Source organism: Coregonus lavaretus, assembly GCF_964263955.1.
Source record: "Coregonus lavaretus genome assembly, chromosome: 3".
NCBI lineage: Eukaryota > Metazoa > Chordata > Actinopteri > Salmoniformes > Salmonidae > Coregonus > Coregonus lavaretus.
The window spans coordinates 51,508,659-51,527,290 of record NC_139990.1 but is presented as its reverse complement, the minus strand read 5'-3'; the positions used below and the strand labels follow the sequence as shown (position 1 = coordinate 51,527,290).

General features: G+C 45.5%; 2 protein-coding genes and 1 pseudogene across 3 annotated transcripts; 2 read left to right on the top strand and 1 right to left on the bottom strand.

Moving 5' to 3' along the window:
* The first annotated feature begins 605 nt into the window (after positions 1-605).
* Positions 606-3,725, top strand: LOC311108990 (single-stranded DNA cytosine deaminase-like; annotated as a pseudogene). Its single transcript has 3 exons — positions 606-776; positions 3,131-3,580; positions 3,675-3,725. The product of its transcript is annotated as a single-stranded DNA cytosine deaminase-like (transcript).
* A 466-nt stretch (positions 3,726-4,191) lies between these two features.
* On the top strand, positions 4,192-11,775 carry LOC311106610 (adaptin ear-binding coat-associated protein 1-like). The gene is made up of 8 exons (XM_084148992.1): positions 4,192-4,298; positions 5,303-5,403; positions 5,977-6,081; positions 7,145-7,226; positions 7,617-7,725; positions 7,935-8,214; positions 9,885-9,990; positions 10,088-11,775. The coding sequence occupies exons 1-8, from the start codon at positions 4,204-4,206 to the stop codon at positions 10,140-10,142; spliced, it is 933 nt and encodes a 310-aa protein (XP_084005118.1). The 5' UTR covers positions 4,192-4,203; the 3' UTR covers positions 10,143-11,775.
* An 84-nt stretch (positions 11,776-11,859) lies between these two features.
* Positions 11,860-18,140, bottom strand: LOC311125569 (microfibrillar-associated protein 5-like). The gene is made up of 7 exons (XM_084158415.1): positions 18,022-18,140; positions 14,760-14,828; positions 14,613-14,645; positions 14,425-14,493; positions 14,036-14,123; positions 13,785-13,858; positions 11,860-12,607 (listed from the first exon to the last, which is right to left on the bottom strand). The coding sequence occupies exons 2-7, from the start codon at positions 14,800-14,802 to the stop codon at positions 12,492-12,494; spliced, it is 423 nt and encodes a 140-aa protein (XP_084014541.1). The 5' UTR covers positions 14,803-14,828; positions 18,022-18,140; the 3' UTR covers positions 11,860-12,491.
* Between the last annotated feature and the right edge of the window lie 492 nt (positions 18,141-18,632).

Sequence of the window (18,632 nt, the reverse complement as noted above, 5' to 3'; positions counted from 1 at the left end):
ATGATCAACAAATTTGACAGGTGAGTAAAAATGCACATCTGTTTTTTTGTGTTAATTGTTTAATGAGTTGAGCAAATTGATATGTTATAATATCACATGACGTGATCAACTAATGCATGGTGTAATACATGTTCTAAAGCTAATGCCTACTATTTGGTGATTGCTGTCCTATTTATCATTGATGATTTATTATGAAACCACTCCTGTCGTCTTTATCTTATGCAGCACAATCAGAAGTTTCGGTGATGATGACAACAACATATTGAATAGCTTTCGCTAGTTTCGCTGAAAGCTGTCAGATTGAAACTGAGACCGAGAGAACCAGGGCCAATTTGTTAGACACCAGTTCATTGACAGAAGTTAACCAAACCAGTGGTTTGGTTAAAGAAGAAGAGGAAGGTGTTGAGTAGTCAGTGCAGTCCTCATAACAAGAGTATATGGCTTTTCCAGACCAGATAAGCCACTACAGGTGCAGAGGAGTGAATAGCAATAGCAGTGGCCATAACCATTCACCTTTTCACCTTAGGCCTGCCTCCGTGTGCTTATGGAAATAGATTTTGCCAGCAACTCTACTACTTATTTGAGTGAAAACCTATTTTCTGTGTCTCAGTGTGCTGTTGGCCCAGAAGAAGTTTATCTACCACTATAAGAACATGCGCTGGGCCAAGGGCCGACACGAGACCTACCTTTGCTTCGTGGTCAAGAGGCGGGTGGGACCAAACTCACTCTCCTTCGACTTTGGACACCTGCGCAACCGGTCTGGTTGTCATGTGGAGGTGAGGGAGGGAGGGAGAGGAGAGGGAGGGAGGGGAGCAGAGAGAGAGGGAGAGAAGAGGGAGGTAGGGAGGGAGGGAGGGAGGGAGGGAGGGAGGGAGGGAGGGAGGGAGGGAGGGAGGGAGGGAGGGAGGAGAGGAGAGAGGGTGGGAGGGAGGGAGGGAGGGAGATGGGAGGGAGGGAGGGGGGAGGAGAGGAGAGGGAGGGAGGGAGGGAGGGAGGGAGGGAGGGAGGGAGGGAGGGAGGGAGGGAGGGAGGGGAGAGGTGGGAGGGGGAGGGAGGGGGAGAGGGAGAGGGAGAGGGAGAGGGAGAGGGAGAGAGAGGAGAGGGAGGGAGAGGAGAGGAGAGAAGGAGGGAGAGGAGAGGGAGGGCAAGGAGAGGAAGGGAGAGGAGGAAACATGGAACAAATCTTGTCATCTGTCATTTATTCTCTTGTCTGTCCCTGTTGCTCCAGTTCTCTCCCTCTTTCCGTCTTTATACACTGCTCAAAAAATAAAGGGAACACTTAAACAACACAATGTAACTCCAAGTCAATCACACTTCTGTGAAATCAAACTGTCCACTTAGGAAGCAACACTGATTGACAATACATTTCACATGCTGTTGTGCAAATGGAATAGACAACAGGTGGAAATTATAGGCAATTAGCAAGACACCCCCAATAAAGGACTGGTTTTGCAGGTGGTGACCACAGACCACTTCTCAGTTCCTATGCTTCCAGGCTGATGTTTTGGTCACTTTTGAATGCTGGCTGTGCTTTCACTCTAGTAGTAGCATGAGACGGAGTCTACAACCCACACAATTGGCTCAGGTAGTGCAGCTCATCCAGGATGGCACATCAATGCGAGCTGTGGCAAGAAGGTTTGCTGTGTCTGTCAGCGTAGTGTCCAGAGCATGGAGGCACTACCAGGAGACAGGCCAGTACATCAGGAGACGTGGAGGAGGCCGTAGGAGGGCAACAACCCAGCAGCAGGACTGCTACCTCCACCTTTGTGCAAGGAGGAGCAGGAGGAGCACTGCCAGAGCCCTGCAAAATGACCTCCAGCAGGCCACAAATGTGCATGTGTCTGCTCAAACGGTCAGAAACAGACTCCATGAGGGTGGTATGAGGGCCCGACGTCCACAGGTGGGCGTTGTGCTTACAGCCCAACACCGTGCAGTTGCCAGAGAACACCAAGATTGGCAAATTCGCCACTGGCGCCCTGTGCTCTTCACAGATGAAAGCAGGTTCACACTGAGCACATGTGACAGACGTGACAGAGTCTGGAGACGCCGTGGAGAACGTTCTGCTGCCTGCAACATCCTCCAGCATGACCGGTTTGGCGGTGGGTCAGTCATGGTGTGGGGTGGTATTTCTTTGGGGGGCCGCACAGCCCTCCATGTGCTCGCCAGAGGTAGCCTGACTGCCATTAGGTACCGAGATGAGATCCTCAGACCCCTTGTGAGACCATATGCTGGTGCGGTTGGCCCTGGGTGCCTCCTAATGCAAGACAATGCTAGACCTCATATGGCTGGAGTGTGTCAGCAGTTCCTGCAGGAGGAAGGCATTGATGCTATGGACTGGCCCGCCCGTTCCCCAGACCTGAATCCAATTGAGCACATCTGGGACATCATGTCTCGCTCCATCCACCAACGCCACGTTGCACCACAGACTGTCCAGGAGTTGGCGGATGCTTTAGTCCAGGTCTGGGAGGAGATCACTCAGGAGACCATCCGCCACCTCATCAGGAGCATGCCCAGGCGTTGTAGGGAGGTCATACAGGCACGTGGAGGCCACACACACTACTGAGCCTCATTTTGACTTGTTTTAAGGACATTACATCAAAGTTGGATCAGCCTGTAGTGTGGTTTTCCACTTTAATTTTGAGGGTGACTCCAAATCCAGACCTCCATGGGTTGATAAATTTGATTTCCATTGATCATTTTTGTGTGATTTTGTTGTCAGCACATTCAACTATGTAAAGAAAAAAGTATTTAATAAGATTATTTCATTCATTCAGATCTAGGATGTGTTATTTTAGTGTTCCCTTTATTTTTTTGAGCAGTGTATATTTTCCTATCTCTTCCCCTTTCTTTCCTTCCCATTTCTTCATCACTCTCTTTCCCCTCATTCTACTCTCCTTTCTCTCTATCTGCATCTTCCTCCCTCAATCATTTCTCTCTCTCCCTTCCTCACCTATCTCCATCACTCTCTCTCCCTCATTCCTCACCTATCTCCATCACTCTCTCCCTCATTCCTCACCTATCTCCATCACTCTTTCTCTAATTTCTCACCTATCACTCTCTCTCCCTCATTCCTCACCCCTCTCCCTTTATCACACACCTCCATCACTCTCTTTCTTTCCACCCCCCTTAGCTGCTGTTCCTGCGCCTCTTGGAAGCTGGCGCCCTGTGTCCGGGCCTGTGGGGTTATGGAGCTCCAGACAGTGTGGGACTGTGTTACTCTGTCACCTGGTTCTGTTCCTGGTCTCCCTGCTCAGACTGCTCCTACAGACTGGCCCAGTTGCTCAGCCAGACCCCCAACCTCCGCCTCAGGATCTACGTCTCCAGGCTCTACTTCTGTGACCTGGAGGACAGCCGTGCGAGAGAGGGTCTCCGCGTGCTGCAGAGAGCCGGGGTGCATGTGTGGGTGGGGGTGGGGGTCTCTTCCCTAATGCATCTCTCCTTATAATTCTGTCTCTTCCCTATAGACTATTTCTACTGTTGGCAGACCTTTGTGGCTCGCAGACAGCGTGTGTTTAAGGCCTGGGACGGACTGCATCAGAACTCTGTTCAACTGGCCAGGAAACTTAACGACATCCTCCAGGTAGGACACACACACACACACACACACACACACAAACACACACACTATACCCTTGAGTTAGTAGGCTAATGATATTTACTGATTTGTCTTTCAGCCTGGTGAGGCAGAAGATTGGAGAGATGCTTTCGAGCTGCTTGGATTGTGATTCACGTCTTTCCCTGTCATGTATGCTGATATGGAGCTATTTATTTTTGCTCCTCCCTTTAACCTATCACTGTAAAAAAAAAAAAATAGATGAACTGTTCAACTCAATTGCATAATGTGTTTATATATTGTTTTTTTGTTTTTTTTACCCTTTGTAGCATTATTACTGCCTTGTAACACATCCATTAAATAATTTCCTCCAACTGTGATTATGAGTGGTTTTGTGTTGACATTATCCTACCCTGATTTAAATTTGACCAGCTCTTTATCTCTCACATAGCCTACCATAATCAACCAAATAAAGGTTAGGCTAATTGATTACAATTATCTCTAAACTATCACTGACAATGGTTGATTAATCTGGATGAATGACATTAGAAACGGATGTGAATGCTTCTCGTGCGCAAACACACAGTGTATTACGCTCCCGTACCCGTTAACGTGCACGATCACCAAACACTGATTGAATTAAAGTCAAGATGGCGACCGAGGGCGAATACGAGTCGATCCTGTGTGTGAAACCTGACGTCAACGTTTACCGAATCCCGCCGCGGGCATCGAACCGGGGAGTCAGGTAAGAGACCCGGTTCCGGCACCATCAACCGGTGACCTTGCCCTGGTTTGACTCCAGCATCATTTGTTTGGCGTGGCAATATATCAACCTCCCCGTAGGCAAAGCTCTTGTCTTCACATCAAGGCAATGCATTGCCCATATAATGGCTATGATGGTCGTCTCTGTCGCCTTTGCAGTGCGCAATAGCTTTTCTATGGTGGCCTACCAGGCAAACTGGTTGACTTCTATTACGGAGGAATAGTCTACCACCAGATGTCAAGGCTGTGCGTAGTGGGATGGATAGGGAGAATACACCTGTTATTATTGTAGTCCACCTGACGGTATCAGACAATGACATTGAATCCTGTTTACAGTGCGAAAACGTGACCGTGTCGTGTCCCCCTTTGACAGAATGTGCTTTGACTGCTCTGTGCTTTGGGGCGAATGTTTAGTGAAAGGATATAGTGGGTACTACGGTATTTAAAGGTCCATAGGATTAGTGAGATTTTTACTCCCTCGTAGGATTATCTGGGCATTTTCTCTGTTGTAGCCTACCCTATTACTTTCTAACCAGGGTTCGTTAAAGGATCTCTTGTTGACAGTGACTTCAGTCCTATTAGGCTACAGTCTACGGTTGGCAGTGTGTGTGACTATATTGTGTTTACCCATTTGTTCATTGGCTGGTGTTTTAACGCGATCCAGTCTATCTGCATGCTGACTGGACAGCGTTCCATACTGTATCTTTCTCCTGGGAGCTGATTGGCTGACCACCAGTAACTTGCCATCACCAAGCACAAAGCTGAGTCTGTTGTGTGATGTAGTGAGTAATAATAATGAGGGAATATTCCACCCCAGGTCTGGTGAACTGCCAGCCCAGTCACCTTGTTATTTCTTCTTCTCCTGACTTCACTCTCATTTCAGTAGCAAGGTGTAGTGGTTGGTTATCAACAACATGGTATCCCTCTTTCTGACACACACCTATACAGTCAGTCTCATCTCTGATTGGCTGTCTGTGTCTCCCTCAGGGCGGCGGATTGGAAGCTGGATGCCCCTGATTGGACAGGCCGTATGAGAGTGACGGCTCGGGGAAAAGTGGCTTTCATCAAACTGGAGGACAAGATCTCTGGTGAGAGGCCAAATTGTCCCCTAGCCCCTAGCCCAGGGTTACCCAATAGGTGGCCCGCAGGCCACATTTTATTCGGCCCCCCAAGTTTTAAATGTTTACATTATTTATTTTTTTGTTCTTCGATATAAAAGACTGTAAAATCACCAGGAGATTAGTTCAAGGTAATTTTTATTTAGGAGATCTGTTCCCAAGTATCCTCACGCATAAATAGAGAGGCGTATGTGATCGTATCCCAATGTAATCAACGTTTGAAATTATTCTGTTTTTGTCAAATACTATATCTGTTTCTTGCGGTCAATTTGCAGTGTACAAATTATTTATAGCTATGTTCCAACCATCCGCTCAAGGAAAAATTGGCCCACGGCTGAATGTAATTGGGGACCCCTGCCCTAGCCCCTAGCCCACCTCTAGGCACTTCTAGTCAGAAGGCCGTCATGCCCAATTCCAAATCGTCACCTGGGCACTTCTTGTTGACCTGAAAGGACTATGTTAACTGCTCCACCTTGCCCTCTGACTATTGACTTGAACCGTTAGTTATAAGGCCTAAGTTATAACTACCCTCCGTCTCTGCAGGGGAGCTGTTTGCACAGGCACCAGTGGACGAGTACCCTGGCATCGCCATAGAAACCGTCAGCGACTCCAGTCGTTACTTTGTGCTTCGGATCCAGGATGAGAGTGGTGGGTTGTTGGTCGTCGTCACTTGTCACCATCTGGCCATATTAGAAAGGACAGAACTATCACACACTACTTTTCTATTAGTAGTTATTATACTGAACAAAAATATAAACACAACATGTAAAGTGTTGGTCCCATGTTTCATGAGCTGAAATAAAATATCCCAGAAATTTTCCAAACGCACAAAAAACATTATTTCTCTAAAAAATAGTGTTTACATCCCTTTTAGTGAGCATTTCTCCTCTGCCAAGATAATCTAACCACCTGACAGGTGTGGCATATCAAGAAGCTGATTAAACAGCATGATCACAACACAATGCCACAGATGTCTCAAGTTTTGAGGGAGTGTGCAATTGGCATGCTGACTGCAGGAATGTCCACCAGAGCTGTTGCCAGATAATTTAATGTTCATTTTTCTACCATAAGCCGCCTCAAACGTCGTTTTAGAGAATTTGGCAGTACGTCCAACCGGCCTCACAACCGCAGACCACGTGTAACAACGCCACCCCAGTACATCCACATCCGGCTTCTTCACCTGCAGGATCATCTGAGACCAGCCACCTGGACAGCTGATGAAACGAGGAGTATTTCTGTCTGTATTATAAAGCACTTTTGTGGGGAAAAACTCATTCTGATTGGCTGGGCCTGGCTCCCCAGTGGATGTGCCTGGCTCCCAAGTGGGTGGGCCTATGCCCTCCCAGGCCCACCCATGGCTGAGCCCATGCCCAGTTATGTGAAATCCATAGATTAGGACCTAATTTATTTATTTCAATTGACTGATTTCCTTATATGAACTGTAACTCAGTAAAATTGTTGAAATTGCTGCATGTTGAGTTTATATTTTTGTTCAGTACAGTAGAAGTAGTATAACACAGTAATAACAAGGTATGTGTTGGATCATTTGAGTGTATAGAATGGAACAGTATTCTACTACAGCATTTGGAGTACACAATCAGTTGTTTCTCACTGTGCTATTTCTCTGTGTTTTAGGATCAGTGTGTGTACGAAGTGATTTGATTTGTAACTTACATTGGTTTATTGTTCTTCTCTGGCCTCTGTCTCTCAGGTCGCAGTGCGTTCATAGGCATCGGGTTTGGGGACAGAGGGGACTCGTTTGACTTCAACGTGGCGCTGCAGGACCACTTTAAGTGTGTTGCTCTTACAGCTGTCAGCTGTCACAACAGGGATAACATTCTCATAACATTAGCAAAACAAGTACAGCTCAGAGCTAAAATGTTGACTTCTAACTGACATTAATTAGTAATAGCCTGACATTTGTTTCACTCTATAACTCTCAATTCAATTGAAAGGGGCTTCATTGACATGGAAAACATATGTTTATATTGCCAAAGCAAGTGAAATAAACAATCACAAATTAACACTAAACATTATGCACACAACATTTTTCAAAAGAATAAAGAGGCTTGAAATGTTATAACGCTCTCTCCCTTTTGCCCTCTCATTCTCTATCTATTTACTGTATATATATATATCTTTCTCTCTCTCTTGTTACCTCTCTCTCTCTGTCACTCTCTCAGGTGGGTGAAACAGGAGCTTGAGATCAGTAAGCAGTCTCAGACTCCAGACAACACTCCTAAACTGGACCTGGGTTTCAAAGAGGGACAGACCATCACTCTCAATATCGGGGTAACTTCCTCAACTCACACCCATAATACTCCTACCATGGTACCATCTGGTTAGCGCTTAACAACTCAAAAGCGAACATGCACGCACACGTTGCAAACCCATGCTCTGTTTCAAAGCTTTGTCAAGCTATCACTCAAACACCTATTCCTCTCTCCTTCCTTCTCACCCGTCCCCTCCTCTCTTTCTTTCCATTTCTGTCCCTCTCTCAGCAAGGCAGAAAGAGAGACAAGTCCCGCCCCCAGAGTGCTGGTGGCTTTGGGCTCCTCCCTCCTCCACCTGCCGGTGGTGGCGCCAAGATAGCCCCTCCCCCTATGTCAAGCTCCTCCAATGACAATGAAGGGTTATTCTCAGGGGGAGACTTATTCTCTGCGGGAAGTGACTCGTTTTCAGGGGAAAGTGACACGTTTTCAGGAGGAAACGACACATTCCCAGCAGGAAGTGACATGTTCTCAGGGGGAAGTAACACATTCTCAGGGGGAAGTAACACAGGTAGGTGAACAGCATTTTGGGCCACGTTCAGCGAGGTGTAACGCTACTGGTTGTTCAGAAAGATATACACTACATGACCAAAAGTATGTGGACACCTGCTCGTCAAACATCTCATTCCAAAATCATGGGCTTTAATATGGAGTTGGGTCCCCCCTTTGCTGCTATAACAGCATCTACTCTTCTGGGAAGGCTTTCCACTAGATGCTGTGGGGACTTGCTTCCATTCAGCCACAAGAGCATTAGTGAGGTCGTGTACTGATGTTGGGCGATTAGGCCTGGCTTGCAGTCGGCATTCCAATTCATCCCAAAGGTGTTCCATGGGGTTGAGGTCAGGGCTCTGTGCACGCCAGTCAAGTTCTTCCACACTGATCTCGACAAACCATTTCTGTATGGATCTCGCTTTGTGTACATGGGCATTGTCATGCTGAAACAGGAAAGGGCCTTCCCCAAACTGTTGCCACAAAGTTGGAAGTACAGAATTGTCTAGATCGTCATTGTATGCTGTAGCATTAAGATTTCCCTTCACTGGAACTAAGGGCCCTAGCCTGAACCATGACAAACAGCCCCAGACCATTATTCCTCCTCAACCAAACTTTACAGTTGGCACCATGCATTGAGGCAGGTAGCGTTCTCCTGGCATCCGCCAAACCCAGATTCGTCCATCAGACTGCCAGATGGTGAAGCGTGATGCAATTGGCATGCTGACTGCAGGAATGTCCACCAGAGTTGTTGCCAGATCAATTAATGTTAATTTATTTACCATAAGCCGCCTCCAACGTTGTTTTAGAGAATTTGGCAGTACGTCCAACCGGCCTCACAACTGCAGACCACGTGTAACCACGCCAGCCCAGGACCTCCACATCCGGCTTCTTCACCTGCAGGATCGTCTGAGACCAGCCACCCGGACAGCTGTTGAAATTTAGGAGTATTTCTGTCTGTAATAAAGCCCTTTTGTGGGGAAAAACTAATTCTGATTGGCTGGGCCTGGCTCCCCAGTTGGTGGGCCTATGTCCTCCCAGGCCCACCCATGGCTGTGCCCCTGCTCAGTCATGTGAAATCCATAGATTAGGGCCTAATGGATTTATTTAAATTGACTGATTTCCTTATATGAACTGTAACTCAGTAAAATCATTGAAATTGTTGCGTTTATATTTTTGTTCAGTATAGATTATGAAGACAGGTATTCTGCTCTGGCATGTAGAATAGGGGATGTGGTACACTCCATACAAGACAATTCTATGTGCAACGTTCAAAACGTTGTGTTCTCCTGAACGCGACCCTGTTCTCATATTGCTGCTTCTGATTCATCTGTTTGTTTATCTTGTTCGGTTACCCTAGTAACTGCTTTTTCTGCATAGCGCTTTTTGCTAACATTGTTGAATACTATTTTTACAGTTCCCCAAACCATGCTGTGAATTCATTTGACTGAAGGGAAAAAGTACATGTTTATATGCCACTGTGTAATTAGGTTAAGGATTGAATGGGGCCCTGGGTGTTTTTTCTTTTAGTTTTATGAGCTAACCAAGAAAAAGGCTATTGTCATTAGAGTATGAATGGGGAGAAAGCAGTAGAGGTTGTGTATTGAAGGGTTTGATGTGTGTTGTCTCCATAGAGATCCTATTAAATTAGTATTCTAATTCCTAATTCTATGATTGTCTCTCTGTTCTCAGGCTGTTTGTTAGACCTGGACAGCAGTAACTCCAACTCTGTGGTGCAGCCGAACCCCAACCCTACAGGCGGCTCGGACATGTGGGGAGACTTCTCTGCCCCAGAAAAGTAAGGGGATAATCTTCTCTCTCTTTCATCCTTTTCTCTCTTCTTTCATTATTTTGTTCCCCCCATTAATGCTCTCCTCTTTTTCCCCATAACGCAGGTCAATGTCTCCGCTCGCCAACGATGATGGTTCCACCAACTGGCAGCAGTTCTGAGGCCGTCCCACAATCCCTTTCACCTGACCTTCACCTGACCTTTAACCCCTGACCAGAGGAAGACACTGTATATTATCACCTCAACCTCAGTGTACTCTCTCCCTCTCTTCCCCCTCTCTTTATTTGTCTCTCTCACACCCTGCCCCCACTCTCATCACCCCTCTCCTGGCTTCCTCTCCTTACCATCCTCAATCCTCTACATCTTTCCCTATCAGTTTCAACGCTACACTCTCTCCCCCTCTGTCCCCCTCTCCTTGCCCTCCTCTCCCTCTGTCTCTTTCTCTATCTCTATCTATTGCAACAGAGTATTTATTTACTACTGAGGGAAAAGACTGAGGTTAAATCTCTCTAAATGAAAGATGGTACAGAAAGGAATGATGGTGACTCACACTATAGTCTTGATAAAAAACAAATTAATTTATGTACAGAATATATTATTGTAAATGTATATATTGTCAGTAGTTTGTAATTCCCATTGTTGTTGTGGTAGTGTCGTAGCTAATTTTCCTTTAGAATCTCCAGTACAACTGGAATTATCGCCTGAAATAACTAATTTACAGGCTTGCCTGGATGCATTAGTATATGACCAAGTTATCTGATCTAAGGTCAGTTTTGCTTTTTCCTCTTAATTACTAAGGTTAGGCCACGGTGAGTCTGGAGCTGGGCTTTGGAGCAGCTTCTGCTTTGAGTGGACACTGATCTACTGTAAGTTTACACAGTAGTCATGCTGTTTGGCGCCCCTTGGTGGGCTATTGCGGTCCTACAACCACAGTCTGACGGAGAGTGGTGAGATGTGGACATTATCACTGCTGGGGATGGGAACTTGGCAGGGTCACTTGGCTGCGTTGTTCTAACATGAGGCTGGTGTTAGTTGGTCAATTAACACCGAAATGGAGGGAGCGATAGGAAAAAATAGTGGTCTGATTGAGTGAAGGGATAGCAGAGTGATGGGATGAAAGGGTAAGATGGGTCTGAGGAGGGATGGAGGGTGAGGAGGGGGTTAAACCCATGGGGTGATAGACAGGCCTGATTTAGGCCTTGTGATGTAATCAACAGTCAAGGGGTTTCTGGGTAGAGATGACTCATTTAGGTCACGACTCTTGCCCTGCTGGATGAATAGCCCTGTGTGTGTTGTATATACAACTGTCTGTCCGTCCGTCCGTCCGTCTGTGTTCTATACGTTAAACCCTGGAACTAACTTAACTCTGTCAATGCAGTGAGACCATTCCAGTCCTTGTGAGATGCAGTGTTTTACTTTACTGCAGTGTTTTACTTTACTGTTTTATTTGGAGAGAAAGGATGGAGGGATAGAGGGGGATAATGCAGTACAGGACATCATAGTGCAATATTACAGTAAGCCATGTATGTGGCTTTTGTACTTATCATTGTGTGTGTCTTTCTCTCATGGACTCAAACATATGCATTGATTGATGACATGATGTTGATTAATGACGTGATAATTGATTGATTTCCTGTGTGAGCACACGGCTAGTTGGAGAACTGGTATGAACTGGTGAGAGTCTGTGTAGACCCTACCTATGTTTGTTTATGTGTTTCTTCTTGTCATTACAAATACAATATGTGTGTATGTAAATGTGTATGTATTGAAAATAAAAGTATAAAGATATCAACTAATGTTGAATCACGGATGACTTTTCTTTTTATCTGCATAAGGGGAAAAAACTGGACTACATCAATAAAGCAATCCACACATAAACCAATTCATTACATTTTATTGGGTAATATTGCACTACTTTGGTATTGGATTGTGATAGAGTGCTTTACAGTAAGGTGCCAGTGATGACAGAGTGGATACTTTGTTCTCAGATTGCCTCTACACAACGAACTACAGGAACCCAACAGCGTTCCATCTGAGCAGTATTATACAGCCCGGAATGGCACTGACGTAAACCACGAGAACATGATCCGTGTCAAATAAAACACAGAGCAAATCTGTCGGGAGTGATTTCTCCCCATGATATTCACAGACAGTTATAATAAAACAAGAGGCTAATAGAAGAACTGAGAAATATGACTCAGACTGTTCTTAACTGGAGTTACGAGGACTGTGTGTGTGTGTGTGTGTGTGTGTGTGTGTGTGTGTGTGTGCATGCGTTTGTGCATGTGTGTCTCTGTGTGTGTCTGTCCGTGCGTGCGTGTGATTGTGTGTGTGTGTGTAATAAGGCACAGGCTAGCACCAGGTGTTGAGCGGTGGATTTATGGTGTTTTGGGGTGTTTTTATGGAGACAACCCAGTGTTCTGTCTCCAAGGGTGTCCTCCCTCCTCCTCCTTCTCTCCTTCCTCCCTTCTTCCTCCGCCCCTCCTTCCATCTCCGCCATCTTGGGCCCATCAGGCCTTGTTTTCCCAGGTTTTGGGGTTGCCACGGTGATTGCGACAGCGTTTCTTATTGGTGGTTGACCTCTGGAAGCGTTTGGGCCAGCCGGACCTCTCCCTGCAGAGCTCAGCTGGGATGGAGAGAAGAGAGAGAGCAAGAGAGAGAGATTGAATACAGATAATGTGTGTGTGTGTGAAAGAGAGAGAGGATGCTGTGGGCTCAGATGTACACTACCATTTGGGGTCACTTAGAAATGTCCTTGTTTTTTAAAGAAAAGCAATTTTTTTCCCATTAAAATAACATCAAATTGATCAGAAATACAGTGTAGACATTGTTAATGTTGTAAATGGCTATTGTAGCTGGAAACTGCAGATTTTTTATGGAATATCTACATAGGCGTACAGAGGCCCATTATCAGCAACCATCAGTCCTGTGTTCCAATGGCACGTTGTGTTTGCTAATCCAAGTTTATCATTTTAAAAGGCTAATTGATCATTAGAAAACCCTTTTGCAATTATGTTAGCAGAGCTTAAAACTGTTGTGCTGATTAAAGAAGCAATAAAACTGGCCTTCTTGAGACTAGTTGAGTATCTGGAGCATCAGCAATTGTAGGTTTGATTACAGGCTCAAAATGGCCAGAAACAAATAACTTTCTTCTGAAACTCATCAGTCTATTCTTGTTCTGAGAAATGAAGGCTATTCCATGCGAGAAATTGCCAAGAAACTGAAGATCTCGTACAATGCTGTGTACTACTCCCTTCACAGAACAGCGCAAACTGGCTCTAACCAGAATAGAAAGAGGAGTGGGAGGCCCCGGTGCACAACTAAGCAAGAGGACAAATACATTAGAGTGTCTAGTTTGAGAAACAGGCGCCTCACATGTCCTCAACTGGCAGCTTCATTAAATAGTACCCACAAAACACCACTCTCAACGTCAACAGTGAAGAGGCGACTCCGGGATGCTGACCTTCTAGGCAGAGTTGCAAAGAAAAAGCCATATCTCAGACTGGCCAATAAAAAGAAAAGATTAAGACGGGCAGCCTGAGATATGGCTTTTTGGCATCCCGGAGTCGCCTCTTCACTGTTGACGTTGAGACTGTATTTCTGATCAATTTGATGTTATTTGAATGGACAGAAAAATTGCTTTTCTTTCGAAAACAAGGACATTTCTAAGTGACCCCAAACTTTTGAACGGTAGTGTACATGCTGTCCTTAAGTCAGTAAGAGTTTCATGCACTCTAAGATTGTTATGTTGTTGTAATCCTAACAACTGGTCTAATGAAGTGCTATCAGATGGACTGTCTTACCCTTCAGGTACTCATCCTGTTGGCACACAGTTCTCACACAGATCTCCTTGTTGATCACATAGACACGAGGGAGGCTGAGACAAACCAGGAGACAGACATCATTACACTATAATCAGACCCCAGCTGCTGTCTCTAAAACATGCCTCTCTGCACAGGCTCTCAGGTTGAAACCCAAGGACTTTGACTGCATGACCAGGAGGCACTGAGTGTGTCTATGTTTTCCTGAGAGAGAGCCTGTAGTTGCAGCTTACCTGTAAAGGCAGAGGGAGTGGATGCATCTCTTGATGGGCCGGTGGACAGAGTACATCCTGGTGCAGGGGTACGTCTCTTCCCTACAGTCTAGCACAGAGGATACACACAACATCCAGATAAGTCACACACAATGTTTAGATAACACTGGACACCCCTGGTCATCCCTGGCCTAACATTGTTCAGTGATGTTTCTGTCCCACACTGATGACCTCACTCACCAGGTGGTAGGGTAGAGACAGACACCTCACTCACCAGGTGGTAGGGTAGAGACAGACACCTCACTCACCAGGTGGTAGGGTAGAGACAGACACCTCACTCACCAGGTGGTAGGGTAGAGACAGACACCTCACTCACCAGGTGGTAGGGTAGAGACAGACACCTCACTCACCAGGTGGTAGGGTAGAGACAGACAGCAGAGCCTCCTCTTCATTCCAGTCACCTCTGGGGAGATCCACCTCTACCAACAGGGAAACAACACAATCAGCATGGGAGCGACCTCTACCCACGGCCATGATTCACATGCAACTTAATGTCTTTTGAAATAATGTGTGACCATTGAATGGAGGGCATTATTACCAGCCTGTGGGGATTGGGCTACAGCTGTGAGAGCTGTGGAACAGAAAAGCATATGATGGGAAGTGTTTTATGGAGTTAAAACAAACAGAGATGGACTCAAACCTAATTGAAGGTGATGATTTGTGTGTTGTGTTTGTCATGGGTTACCATGGAAACCGCAGAGGAGCAGGGCGATTGGAAGACTGCCCATCGTTGTCAGAGCTGGATGTTTACGAGCTGAAGGAAAGAGGACCCACAAAAGCCCGAAGAGGAAAATAGTTTATATGTTTCAATTCACACAGAGGAACTCTTCAATATCTCGACTTTACATTTCCTCTGTTTTCCTTCTGCTCTCCCCCTGGCCCTGCCTCTGCTGTTTCTAATGCAATGTATACTCTTTTATTTATTTATCTTTATTTAACCAGGTAAGCCAGTTGAGAACAAGTTCTCATTTACAACTGCGACCTGGCCAAGATAAAGCAAAGCAGTGCAATAAAAACAACAACACAGAGTTACATATGGGGTAAAAAAAACATAAAGTCAAAAAATACAACAGAAAATATATGTACAGTGTGTGCAAATGTAGCAAGTTATGGAGGTAAGGCAATAAATAGGCTATAGTGCAAAATAATTACAATTAGTATTAACACTGGAATGCTAGATGTGCAAGAGATTATGTGCAAATAGAGATACTGGGGTGCAAAAGAGCAAAAGAGCAAAATAAATAACAATATAGGGATGAGTTAGTTGGGTGGGCTAATTTCAGATGGGCTGTGTACAGGTGCAGTGATCGGTAAGGTGCTCTGACAACTGATGCTTAAAGTTAGTGAGGGAGATAAGAGTCTCCAGCTTCAGAGATTTTTGCAATTTGTTCCAGTCATTGGCAGCAGAGAACTGGAAGGAATGGCGGCCAAAGGAGGTGTTGGCTTTGGGGATGACCAGTGAGATATACCTGCTGGAGCGCAGACTACGGGTGGGTGCTGCTATGGTGACCAATGAGCTAAGATAAGGCAGGGATTTGCCTAGCAGTGATTTATAGTTGGCCTGGAGCCAGTGGGTTTGACGACGAACATGTAGTGAGGACCAGCCAACAAGAGCGTACAGGTCACAGTGGTGGGTAGTGTATGGGGCTTTGGAGACAAAACGGATGGCACTGTGATAGACTACATCCAATTTGCTGAGTAGAGTGTTGGAGGCTATTTTGTAAATGACATTGCCGAAGTCAAGGATCGGTAGGATAGTCCGTTTTACAAGGGCATGTTTGGCAGCATGAGTGAAGGAGGCTTTGTTGTGAAATAGGAAGCCGATTCTAGATTTAACTTTGGATTGGAGATTCTTAATGTGAGTCTGGAAGGAGAGTTTACAGTCTAACCAGACACCTAGGTATTTGTAGTTGTCCACATACTCTAGGTCAGACCCGTCGACAGTAGTGATTCTAGTCAGGTGGGCGGTGCCAGCAGCGTTCGATTGAAGAGCATGCATTTAGTTTTACTAGTGTTTAAGAGCAGTTGGAGGCTACTGAAGGAGTGTTGTATGGCATTGAAGCTCGTTTGGAGGTTTGTTAACACAGTGTCCAATGAAGGGCCAGATGTATACAAAATGGTGTCGTCTGCGTAGAGGTGGATCTGAGAGTCACCAGCAGCAAGAGCGACATCATTGATATACACGGAGAAAAGAGTCGGCCCAAGAATTGAACCCTGTGGCACCCCTATAGAGACTGCCATAGGTCCAGACAACAGGCCCTCCGATTTGACACATTGAACTCTATCTGAGAAGTAGTTGGTGAACCAGGCGAGGCAGTCATTTGAGAAACCAAGGCTATTTAGTCTGCCAATAAGAATGCGGTGGTTGACAGAGTCGAAAGCCTTGGCCAGGTCGATGAAGACGGCTGCACAGTACTGTCTATTATCGATCGCGGTTATAATATCGTTTAGGACCTTGAGCGTGGCTGAAGTGCACCCATGACCAGCTCAGAAACCGGATTGCATAGCGGAGAAGGTACGGTGGGATTCGAAATGGTCGGTGATCTGTTTGTTAACTTGTCTTTCAAATACTTTCGAAAGGCAGGGCAGGATGGATATAGGTCTGTAACAGTTTGGATCTAGAGTGTCACCCCCTTTGAAGAGGGGGATGACCGCGGCAGCTTTCCAATCTCTGGGGATCTCAGACGTTACGAAAGAGAGGTTGAACAGGCTAGTAATAGGGGTTGCGACAATTTCGGCGGCTAGTTTTAGAAAGAAAGGGTCCAGATTGTCTAGCCCAGCTGATTTGTAGGGGTCCAGATTTTGCAGCTCTTTCAAAACATCAGCTGTCTGAATTTGTGTGAAGGAGAAGCGGGGGGGGGGGGGGGGGGGGGGGGGGGGCATGGGCAAGTTGCAGCGGAGGGTGCAGAGTTGGTGGTCGGGGTAGTGGTAGCCAGGTGGAAAGCATGGCCAGCCGTAGCAAAATGCTTGTTGAAATTTTCGATTATTGTAGATTTATCGGTGGTGATAGTGTTTCCTAGCCTCAGTGCAGTGGGCAGCTGGGAGGAAGTGCTCTTATTCTCCATGGACTTTACAGTGTCCCAAAACTTTTTGGAGTTAGTGCTACAGGATGCAAATTTCTGTTTGAAAAAGTTAGCCTTTGCTTTCCTGACTGCTTGTATCTAAGGCAGTTGTAGGAAATGTGTACCTGGTCAAATCCAGGTAAATGAGATAGATACAGTATGTGTGCTGTTGTTAGTATCAGCATTAATCAAGCAGTTTGAATCAGGTTGCTGTTTTTTCTCACAAAGTAATCCTCTCTCTCTCTCTCTCTCTCTCTCTCACACACACACACAGACACACACACTCCCTCAGCTCTCTCCCTGCATCATTCCTCTTGTGATGTGTCAGTGTGAGTTTGGAGTCCAAGACATGAGTTCTCACAAAAGAATGTGTTTTCTGTGCCCTATTTGAGCACCCCTCTACTCCTCCTTTCTCATACACTCTTTTCATACAACTCTCTTTTCATACACCTCTATTTTCATACACCTCTCTTTCCATAAACCTTATTAAGAATGCTCTAAATCGTCCAAACAGTTTTGTCACTCGGTATGTTTAACATCCCATTTCTCCTTTACGACCATCTTGCCCAGGCCCTGAATACGCTAAATTGATTTATCTTGCTTTGACTCATTTATACACTCTTGTATGCCAGGGCACATAGCTTTGCAAAATACATTAGTTCTGAATGACATATTTTCATCCATGACAGGAGTTCACAGACAGTATTCTATTATGATGACTTCATGGAAAGTTAGTTATTTGCAGTAAATGTAGTTTCTCTATGCATCTTTTGTACATGTACCTCATGTTATTTATAGTAAACATTCTATATACAGTACTGCAGTGCTACTAATGCCTTTATAGTCTTCAAAATGAAGAAAAGAACACAATGTTTTCATACTCACAATTTTTCCTGTCGTCCAAAAACGTCCTTTGTTTTGAATCTTTTGTCCTCTCTCCTTTCCCCTCCTTCTCTCTCCCTCTCCTCCTCCATCCCCTCCTCCTTCTCTCTCCTTCTCTCTCCTTCTCCTCCTCCATCCCCTCCTCCTTCTCCTCCTCCACCCCTTGTCCTCCCCTCTCATTATAATTCTCTTGCTCTCTCGCGTTCCTCCCCTCCAATCTGGTAGAGATTTAGGGAGAATTGTTCTAGTCCAGAGTTGGTTTCATATACACCCAAACAACACAAAACTCATTATCAAAAATATGTGTCTATGCACTGTGTTGATTTCACAATAACTATCACTAATAGTAAACAAATCTATCAGCGTATTGAACTAGGGACTTACACTTTACAAATACAAAAAACTGACAGAAGAACAACAATGGTCAACACACGATGACAGGTAGAACATAAACAAAGAGCCCAATATGCTTTAGAGCAACTGAGGGAATATGACAGAATGACTGGTACAGGTCTGGCAGACCTTGCATTTGCAGGGATCCTCTTTCTCCACTAGGCGGGGCAGTGTACTTGGTGAGTGTGGTCTCAGCTCAGAAGTGGCCAATCTTGGTTTCG